Source organism: Oncorhynchus tshawytscha, linkage group LG22, assembly GCF_018296145.1.
Source record: "Oncorhynchus tshawytscha isolate Ot180627B linkage group LG22, Otsh_v2.0, whole genome shotgun sequence".
Taxonomy (NCBI): Eukaryota; Metazoa; Chordata; class Actinopteri; order Salmoniformes; family Salmonidae; genus Oncorhynchus; species Oncorhynchus tshawytscha.
This window is the reverse complement of record NC_056450.1, coordinates 13,816,544-13,827,397: the sequence shown is the minus strand read 5'-3', so window position 1 is coordinate 13,827,397 and position 10,854 is coordinate 13,816,544. Positions and strand designations below refer to the sequence as shown.

Below are 10,854 nucleotides of genomic sequence, written 5' to 3'. Positions count from 1 at the left end.
TTCAATGAAGTAATTACTTCTGGACAGTATTTCTAGACCAGTGGACCCTTTTTGACCTCCTGGGGGAAAAGTTCCACGTAGTCTCTTTGCTGCTACATTATATTCTGTACCACAGATTTAAAAAATATTATTAAAAAAGCCAACGTGCTAAAAAACTATACTTTTAAATATGCACTTTCCCTTTAAGGCAGCCATGGCTCCTCTCAAGTCGAAGCAGACATTTTTCCATGCAAGATATCCCTTGCATAAATTATGTTCATGACGTAGGGCAAAAGGCCAGATTTGTTGTAATATTGGTGGTATTTTCCATTGGTCTTTACAGCAGAAGTCGATTTTAGATGGTATCTTGAGGAATATAGGTCATCTGAATTGTAGTACCGAAGGGACCGTCATTAAATATTAAGAAAGAAAGGATCTTCACGTTGCCAACCCTCCTTATCAATGCAAATGCCTCTTTTGTGTGCAGCCATAGCGCCTATCTGGAGCGGTGAGATGAATTTTTTATTATATGTGACTAAAACAAACTGTGGCAAAGATTTTTAAAAGAGGAGAACCTCAGAAAATAAGACACATTTACGGTAAGTTGCTTTGCTTTGCTTTCAGTTTAAGACTTCCATCCGCTATAGCGCGACGAAATGGCGAGAGGAAATTCGTTTTTTTGTTAATATGCAATGCTCTTAATTAGCATAATTTATATATTTATGATAAAGAGAGGGAAATACATAAAATGCAGACCCCAGGCATGGAATAGCGGGTGATTTTTGTCGCGGCATATTTTATGGTTAACATCGTGTCCTCAAATAAGTACACGGCGATACTTTTATTGCGGCTAGATTGTGGGTGGTGCACGGGGATCAACACCTGCTGAAGTTGACAGATATATAATTTCTGTGTTGGAGTGTCCTGCGCTGCACTGATCTTTTTGATGTTACGTTAAAATATTTGATAATCGAATAGTCATTTTTCAGCTGTCATCATTCTAGAAAGCTAGATGTTTTGGGCGGACATACTGTAGGAGGGCCTATCTTCTAGGGCTAGGCCACCTATTATCAAGAAGCTGCCTGTTCTTGGTGCATTATTCATATGTTTAATTTGACACAGACTTTGCCTTCATGAAAAATCAAGTCATAAAGTATATTATTACTGTGTGTGTGCACCCCTGTAGCCCCCAGTACAAGTAGGCCTACACTGTGTCCAGACTAAATCTCCTAGTTCTATTTCTAGTGCTGTCACTCTTGAGGCGTCATATGGTTAGTTGTTTTTATACTCTTTAACTTACGAATGGGCAACTTTGATTTGGGTGGGGAACACAAAAAAATCGGAACCATACACATGCCGTCAGGGCCTTTTTGGGGCCCGAAGCGAAATATTCTAACTCAACAGAAAGTCGAGACCCCGACTGTCTCCCCACCCCCAACCCAAAATAAATATACATACAGTACCAGTCAATAGTTTGGACACACCTACTCATTCAAGTGTTTTTCTTTATTTTTACTATTTCATACATTGTAGAATAATAGTGAAGACATCAAAACTATGAAATAACACATATGGATTTATGTAGTTACCAAAAAAGTGTTAAACAAATCAAAATACATTTTATATTTGAGATTCCTCAAAGTAGCCACCCTTTGATTTGATGACAGCTTTGCACACTCTTGGCACTCTCTCAACCAGCTTCACAAGGAATGCTTTTCCAACAGTCTTGAAGGAGTTCCCACATTTGCTGAGCACTTGTTGGCTGTTGTTCCTTCACTCTGCAGTCCAACTCAACCCAAACCATCTCAATTGGGTTGAGGTCAGGTGATTGTGGAGACCAGGTCATCTGATGGAGCGCTCCATCACTCTCCTTCTTGGTCAAATAGCCCTTACACAGCCTAGAGGTGTGTTGGGTCATTGTACTGTTGAAAACAAATGATAGTCCCACTAAGTGCAAAAATCTGGAACCAAAAATCTCATATTTGGACCAAAGGACAAATTTCCACCGGTCTAATGTCCATTGCTCGTGTTTCTTGGCCCAAGCAAGACTCTTCTTCTTATTGGTGTCCTTTAGTAGTGGTTTCTTTGCAGCAATTCGACCATGAAGGCCTGATTCTTGCAGTCTCCTCTGAACAGTTGATGTTGATATTTATCTGTTACTTGAACATTTATTTGGACTGCAATCTGAGGTGCAGTTAAATCTAATGAACTTATCCTCTGCAGCAGAGGTAACTCTGGGTCTTCCTTTCCTGTGGCGGTCCTCATGAGAGCCAGTTTCATCATAGCGCTTGATGGTTTTTGCGACTGCATTTGAAGAAACTTTCAAAGTTCTTGACATTTTCCGTATTGACTGACCTTCATGACTCAAAGTAATGATGGACTGTCGTTTCTCTTTGCTTATTTGAGCTGTTCTTGTCCTAATATGGACTTGGTCTTTTACCAAATAGGGCTGTCTTCTGTATACCACCCCTACCTTGTCACAACACAACTGATTGGCTCAAACGCATTAAGGAGGAAATTCATTATTTTAACAAGTGACAACTGTTAATTGAAATGCATTCCAGCTTACTACTTCATGAAGCTGGTTGAGAGAATGCCAAGAGTGTGCAAAGCTGTCATCAAGTCAAAGAGTGGCTACTTTGAAGAATCTCAAATATATTTAGATTTTTGTAACACTTTTTTGTTTACTACATGATTCCATATGTGTTATTTCATCGTTTTGATGTCTTCACTATTATTCTACAATGTAGAACATAATAAAAAATAAACCTTGAATGAGTAGGTGTGTCCAAACGTTTGACTGGTACTGTAGATGGAAAACACAATTCACATAGGCTAACCTGGTAGTTTTGATGGTACAGTATTCTTTCTACTCTCTTAGAATGTCAAGACAGTGACTGCTTGGTGGTGAGAGCACTGAACCATGGACCTTCAGGATCTCCCTGCTGCTGACACACCCCTCACTGTCAATGAACAGGTACCACTAACCTCAATGTCAACACTACCTGATATCACGTTAGTAACACACCCCTGCCCAACTTTAAAAGTCTGTGTTGCCTCTCCTTCATAGTCCTCTGTCATAAGCTGTTGCCACCTCCATGTCACCATATATTTGGAGTGATTAACCCCACACGGTCATCTTGAGGTTGATATACTGTATGTTCACTCCGGCTGTGTCCTTTACACTCATAGTCAGCAAACTATAAAGCAATTTATAATGTTTTGTTGCGAGGGGAGCTCTCAGAAAGCATTGCTTGAGATGCTTGTTGGCTGATGCTCTTTGTTGTAGTTTTGTTATACCAATGTTTTTTTCCCATTTGTGTGCTTTTGTTTTGGTTCATTGTGTCCTAACGTGTGTGTGCTTGGCCTCTCTGTTGTTCTCCTTAGCCATTCACTGTCTGACTGCAGACATTTTTTCAGCCATTAGGTTCCTGCCCATTGAAATTCCTTACCAAAAACAACCAGGTATGCTTTCAGTCTCTCTGTCTGCACCTTGCCCTCCAGCTCAGGTTTTCTGTGCCTCTCCTTCACATCTTTCATGGCTGCATCCACGCATGCATCATGTCTTTGCTTAGTTATATTTACTAATAATATACACATTGGATTATTTGTATAAGGAAATGGAGAGGGAGTAGCTGACCACCATTGTTGACAAAACACGATGACAGGTTATGCTCCTGTGGCATGGTTTTGCACGTGTAAACTCATGTTCTGTTCTACAAGTAACCAATAGACATTGTCCTTTACCTGGGTTGTCTCAGTAGATAGAGACCGACTGGTATGGCAACATCTGATAATTTGAATGGAGGTACACTGAGCCTAGCCTGGATGTATATGCCTTATAATTACATTATTACTACATAATGAAATATATTCCTGGTCATGGCTCAGAGCAAAAACATTTACGCTGCTGAGAATAGGTGATGAGTCATTTATTGTGTAGTTGCGTGACCTGTGCTTGTATTCCAATTAAGCTTATCTCAGCAGGAGTGCTGATCTACGACCAGGTCTCTCATTTCCATGTAGTCTTATTCATATGATCTAAAAGGCGAAACTGATCCTAGATCAGCACCCCTACTCTGAGACACTTTTTAAAATATGAGCCCCGGTCTTGTGTTCTGCTGCACAGGTGATCGTGATGTCTGGTCATGAGACGATCCGTGTCCTGGAAGTGGAGGTAGATCAAGCCTCTCTTCCATCCTTAATGCCTGATGGGAGGACTGATTTGGGGGGTGAGGATGTGAGTAATCAGGCTAAGCAGCCTGAGGCAGGAACACAGGACAGCCCGCCAGCACCCCACAACACTGGGGGAGTAGGTGAGCCCTTTGTAGGATACCGATACGGTAGGTTAGACTCCATGCAATACAGGTTAAACTGCATCTTGTTTAATGCTGCAGTGTAAAAATGCTTTAAGAGTGATGTGTGGTGTGTGCTGATGGTAGACAAACACAGTGTGTTCTCTCTCTGTGCTGTCAGTGCTGGGGGACCAGGTGGTGGCTGTCGATTCTGCAGCCTCTGCGGTCCAGACTCTTGCTCAGACTGCAGTTCCCATCAGTGTCTCCCTGTCGCAGCCACAGGCCACCATGCCCATCACTGTGCAGAGCTTGCAGGGCTGTCAACAGGTGAGAACAATTAAACAAACAAGAAAAATGTGTCATGTGTGGTTCCTTCATCTGCCAATAATTTGGATCTTATTTATTTCTAATAAACCCCATCCTCCTTCCCTGTAGGTCCTGACCCAGGATGGTCTGGCCACTCTGATGACAGGGATGATGGCCCAGACAGGCTCCCTGGGCCAGCCCCTGCTCATCCCCCTCAGCATGGCAGGGTCCATGGGGGGCCAGGGCCTGGCTGTCCTCACCTTCCCCACCAGCAACGTAGCCACACTCCCTGGCCTTTCAGCTGCCAGCCAGTCCGGAGGCCTCCTCAAACTACCCTTTGCCGGCTTGCAAGGCTTACAAGGCTTGCAAAGTGAGACGGCAGACATACACACTTCACAGAATGTGAATCTCTGCATTCATCCACATTGAATCAACAGTCAATAGTTTTTTGGCTACCACATGGGGGACAGTGATGCTTTATCAGTATGTGTTTGGGTTCTTCTTTCCCAGCAGCCACGGTGCTAAACCCTGTCCAGACCCAGCAGGCGGTTTTCCAGTCTCAGACAGCATCACTACAGCAGGTCCAGGCAGCTATGCAGCAGGCTCAGCAGAACACGCAGGTGGCTGCAGCACAACTGACCCAGGCCATGCCGTCCGTCTCTCAGCCCAGTGTGTCTGTGTCAACACTCCAGTCTGCAGGCCTCTCCATCAACCCTGCCATTGTAAGAATGTGTTTCTGTATTATCGTGTATGTGAGTTAACCCTTTACACTCGTGGAAATTGGCCTACAGCATATGGATGGGGCTAAATTGAAATATTTCTTAGAGAATAAATATGGAGATTAAATTATTAGACCAAAGTTGAGGACACAACAGTTCACCTGACACAAGACTTAATTCAAACATTACACCGGTTATTTTATGTGTATTTCCTATGTAATTTCAATGCACTTTCAGGACTCTAAGAATAATCTTCAACAATAAGTTTTACTTTTTTTTTTTTATCTCTCCTAGCTGTGGCTTTGAGGAACTAGAGCAAGCACACTTGTTATGTTTGGAACACAACACTGCATCCCCGCCATTACCGTAGTTGTTTACACAATCCAAAGACAGCCCATTATAAATCGCAGTCTGGGTCAGGTGGGCATCATTTGAAAGCTTGTTCTATTCTAAGTTATAAAGTACGATCTTACAGTGTAAGGCTTTCACAGGGCAATTCAGAGAAGTGGATCGTAATTTTGGTGCGCATAGAAAGGAGTCTTGTATGCATTCAGGTGTGTGTTCTGCAGCGGATTTTCTTCACAATAGACAAACAAGATCATTCTATTCAGAACAACCCAGGGTATGACACCATGTCATCTTGTAACTGTACATCAAACATAACAGTTGTCACTGTATATGACATGAGTTTTACACTCTTAGAAGAAAAGGTGCTATATGACATTTTAAAGGGTTATTCAGCTGTCCCCCTAGGAGAACCCTTTGAAGAACCCTTTTTGGTTGTTGGTGGAACCTATATTGTAGATCCCTTTCTACAGAGGGTTCTACATGGAACCCAAAATGTAATTTATAGCATGTTACTGTACAGCTACTGCATTATAATTTAGCCGCTTGTCAGTGCCCAAATCTGCCATTTCCAACCTGTATACAGGTACGCGTGTACACTTTAAAGTTTGTATAACTTGAGCAGATGGTTTAATATTTCCTTGTTGTTCATCCACACTGTTGAATATATTGTACCTTGTATTCAAAATGATGACATTATCGATAGTAGAACAATATGTTCTGGATGCCTCCGTTCCTCTCCTCTCAGATCAGTGCTGCGTCTCTAGGGGCTCAGCCTCAGTTCATCAGCTCCCTCACTTCCACTCCCATCATCACCAGTGCCATGTCTGGAATCACCAGCCAGATCATCACCAACGCACAGGGACAGGTGGGTTATAGTGCAAACATAACCACCAAGCAAACATGTTCACTATTTTTCAAGGATCAAAATAACAATCACACAATTTCAACTAATGTGTTATGACTGTTATTATAGATTTATAAACTTGTATTTATTTTAAAGTTTATAGTATTATGATAATCAGTTAATGAAGAACTTATAAAATATTTATCAATTATTTTGTATAGTGTTACTAATAAATAAATACAATTCTCTAAATATGGCATCCAGGTGATTGGAACCATCCCCCTGATGCTGAACCCTGCCTCACTGACAGGAGGGGCTGCTACTCAGGCTCTGAATCTCCAGGGCTTTCAAGGCCTGCAGGTCCAGACAGTCCAGCCACAGCTGGTTCTGAACAACCAGGGCCAGATCATTGCCACCATAGGAAATGGACCTGCTACAGTCCCCACTTCTGCTGCTATTATTCCCAAGCATAATGTTCCTGTGACATTCTCAAAGCCCAGCACCCAGGTACCCCTCTCCACCAATTTTGTCCTTATGAGTGCTCCATCAGAATTTCAGAAAAATTGGAAATGCTGTTTTTATGTGCTGTTGGTTGAAATTGGTTTAATGTGAGAATGGTGAGTATTTTTTGCCTTTTGGATGTTACCATTAATCCATTGCTGACAGACATTTCCCCTCAGGCTCAGGTAACAACTGTTACGCAATCACCTGTGATCATCGCCCCACAACCGTTTGCAATGAAGACAGTCACTCCAATCTCCTCCTCAGTCCATATCACCTGTGGAGACACACCCACCGTGGGACAGCTTGTCAGCAGTACGTGGTTCACATTTAAAAAAAAAAACTAATTATGAATTAAATCCTATATTTAACCAGGGAAGTCACATTGACATTTACATATTTTTCAAGTGAACCCGGCCAAGGAAAAGCAGCAGCTTCTCTCGAAACATAGATATTTTTTACAAGTAGGTAGGTCGATATTTCTATCTGCTATGTCTATTCGCATTTTTAGAGCCACAGCAAGGGTGCACGGATGAGGAGGGCATTAATCTGGAAGAGATTCGAGAGTTTGCCAAGAACTTCAAGATCCGCCGGCTGTCCCTGGGGCTGACGCAGACACAAGTGGGACAGGCCCTCACGGCTACAGAGGGCCCGGCCTACAGCCAGTCTGCCATCTGCAGGTAAACTCCTCTGGTCTACTGGGTGGGGTGGTTGCAGGCATCACAGTAGGAGGTTTCTGAAATCCATTCTATCACATATGATAAATAGGGTACGTTGGTGTGCTATGGACATTGTATTTCAAGGGTTATATTTTGAAAGTCTTGATACTATAGTAGGAATGTTACAGGATAGTAGCTCTGACACTTAAATAAAGATGAACTGGGGTTCAGGTATTTTTTGAAAGAGTAGATGTGTGGTTCAATCTGGTTGATCAGAGGCTACTGTGTTATTAGTTTCTAAGTTGTTGCTTCTTGCAGGTTTGAGAAGCTGGACATTACACCCAAGAGTGCTCAGAAACTGAAGCCCGTGCTGGAGCGGTGGCTGGCCGAAGCAGAGCTATGGAACCAAAAGGGTCAGCAGAATTTGATGGAATTTGTGGGTGGTGAGCCGTCCAAGAAACGCAAGCGTCGCACCAGCTTCACCCCGCAGGCCATCGAAGTGCTCAACACCTACTTTGAGAAGAATGCCCTGCCAACGGGCCAGGAGATTACGGAAATCGCTAAGGAGCTCAACTATGACCGTGAGGTTGTCCGTGTATGGTTCTGCAACAGGCGGCAGACACTGAAAAACACCAGCAAGATCAATGTGTTTCAAGTTCAGCCTTAATCCTGTGCAGTAAGCGGCCGTTGACTAGTAGGAAAGTTGGAAGGACAGCATAATCAGCTCAAGAAAAACGTTTTGTAAAGACCGTAACACAGTCAAGCTTAGTAAGTAAAAAATTATATGGACTTTGGGAAGGATAAGGACACTGAATGACACTTGAACCGAGTCTTACTATATGGACATAGAAAACTCAGTTATCTCTTTTTGTTTTGACGTGTGTGTGTGGGGGGGGGAGTGAAAGAAAGACATTGCATGTGAAACGTGATTGGGTTAATGTTCACAGACCCTCTTGTCAGTTTGACAACCTCTTGTTTCATTTATTGATATATTATGCCATTTGTAAAGCAATGGCTAGAATTTTGATACACCTGGTTTTATACACTTACCATACTGTTTTGTAAGTGGCTGTCTATGAATTTTATAGCAATGGCCTTTAAAGATATTTGCTTACAGTTGTACAACATCCAATCAATCTGTTCTGATATTATGCGGGTGCCACCAAAAATATAGGTTTGGAACTGGTACGCACAATATTTGTGCGTCTAACTTTCTCACTCATCATTATTCACAATTCATTCAGGATTATCCGTAATCATGGTAGAAGTGTTTAGAAACATATTATTTTCTTATTTACAATAACAGTTACTCCAAAATGAAACAATCCATTACTTACCATTCATTTCTATTTGGCATAAAATAATCTGAAACACAACCAAAACATAAACAGCAAATGCATCCAAAAGCAATGCCCCTTTGTTTACCATAGTGAAGGTTCTCATTTTGGATTAGTTCACCTATAAAGACACACATACATTATTTCAAATAGTTAACAGATGTCAGCCCAGCATGGTCCATCAGCAGACGTCACACAGTGAAGAGTTTAAAACATTGCCTGTCTCAAATGAGTCAGGTGTCCGTGTGGTTGAATGTGTACTGTATATTGAGAATACTTACATGACAAAAATAATTATCTAATTAAATCAAATTGATTGAATAATAGAACATGACTATGTGAATTAATTGATTCATATGTTGTAGTTTTTGATGATTATTATTCATGTATATGAAATATGGATTCTTAGCTAAAAGGAATGGTATTTTAGGGACAAACAAAAATTGAAGGAACTAATGGCTTCCCTGCCCTTTTCTATAACCTCGTAATTGTTTGCACTTTAGAGATAACTTATCTCAAACAAGATAACTAATGAAAAGCCTTGATTGCAGGTGAGTGCAGTCGACTGCAATGGAAGGATACAGCTTTGTAGGCAAAAGCTAAATAAAGTGTATTACATTTGGAAATCTATAATGTTTATTGTTCTAGAAAATGTTGAATCTTCATTGGTTTTTATGTCTGGTCTATCCAACATATTTGAAAATGTAGCAAATGGCAACTGGTTACCCAGCATATTTAAGTGGTTGATAATGTTTTGCTTGACATACATATGCTAACAATTTTTAATGGTCAAACTTCTATGCGTAAATGAGCATCAATTTTGTAAGGTTATCTTAAGCCTTTATGGTACATGACCGAATGAGAATAAACTACAATATTTAGTCCTTTGTGGTCCCAAATGAATATAATTCATATTCTGATGTTTGTCTATGTCTGTGATATGCCATGCTGAACCGTGTAATTCATTTGTTCCCCATAATTGCCTTTTAAGATTGATATTATGTTTTCAGAGAGGAAGAAAATAACTGCTATATGAATCATGTGTTATGTTACACAACTGCCATTTCCGAGGTAGCTATAACCTAAAATGTTTTTTTAGTATTCTCCCCAGTGAATTGTCTTTTGTCTGAAAAATGTTGAGATGACAGAATGCAAATGCAAATCCAATGTCAACACAGTTTAATAGTGTAGTTTTCAGATTTTAACTATATCACACATTTTGTTGATGTTGGGCATAACACATATTATTTACACTTGTTGTATAAGGTGTGCAGTATAGAACCAGCAATACATTTTAATAGATGAGGTCATGAGAGTGACTATTATGTGATTTCTGATCTGGGCATTCTATGCCAAATAAAGGCTTACTGAACACTGTCTGGGTCTTTTATTGTCTTGACTTGTGACTTAAAAAATAGGTCTATCTCACACAAGAACAATCCTTTGTCCTTTCTCTAGACCTTAACCTCTAGTAAAAATGATTTGTGGCTCTAGCCTTTCAAAGGGATTATGTCATATTTCACACATATATAGTCTCTTCAGAGCCACAAATACCATAGAGAATGATAGAGGACTCTTCTTTGTATATGTCCAATTATGGCATCTTTGAGCACCAATGATGTGTATATAAACCAATGATCCACTCAACAAAAATATAAATGCAACATGTAAAGTGTTGGTCCTGTGTTTGATGAGCTGAAATAAAAGATCCCAGAAATGTTCCATATGCACAAAAAGCTTATTTCTCTCAAGTTTTTGCACAAATTTGTTTACATCCCTGTGAGTGAGCGTTTCTCCTTTGCCAAGGTAATCCATCCACCTGACAGATGTGGCATATCAAGAAGTTGATTAAAAAGCATGATAATT

The 10,854-nt window shown here is 40.8% G+C and overlaps 1 protein-coding gene across 8 annotated transcripts; it reads left to right on the top strand.

Annotated features, from left to right (window-relative positions):
- Positions 1-207: 207 nt before the first annotated feature.
- On the top strand, positions 208-10,365 carry LOC112221834 (POU domain, class 6, transcription factor 1). Of its 8 annotated transcripts, none has more exons than XM_024384203.2 (12): positions 208-487; positions 2,861-2,956; positions 3,400-3,444; positions 4,109-4,322; positions 4,456-4,601; positions 4,710-4,950; positions 5,091-5,302; positions 6,354-6,512; positions 6,756-6,998; positions 7,172-7,307; positions 7,504-7,672; positions 7,970-10,365. In XM_024384203.2, the coding sequence occupies exons 2-12, from the start codon at positions 2,903-2,905 to the stop codon at positions 8,316-8,318; spliced, it is 1,968 nt and encodes a 655-aa protein (XP_024239971.1). In that variant the 5' UTR covers positions 208-487; positions 2,861-2,902; the 3' UTR covers positions 8,319-10,365. The 8 variants fall into 8 exon arrangements, with proteins under 8 accessions (XP_024239971.1, XP_024239973.1, XP_024239972.1 ...); XM_024384205.2 differs by having other exon boundaries at positions 208-578; positions 4,109-4,295; XM_024384204.2 differs by having other exon boundaries at positions 208-578; positions 5,094-5,302.
- Positions 10,366-10,854: the final 489 nt, after the last annotated feature.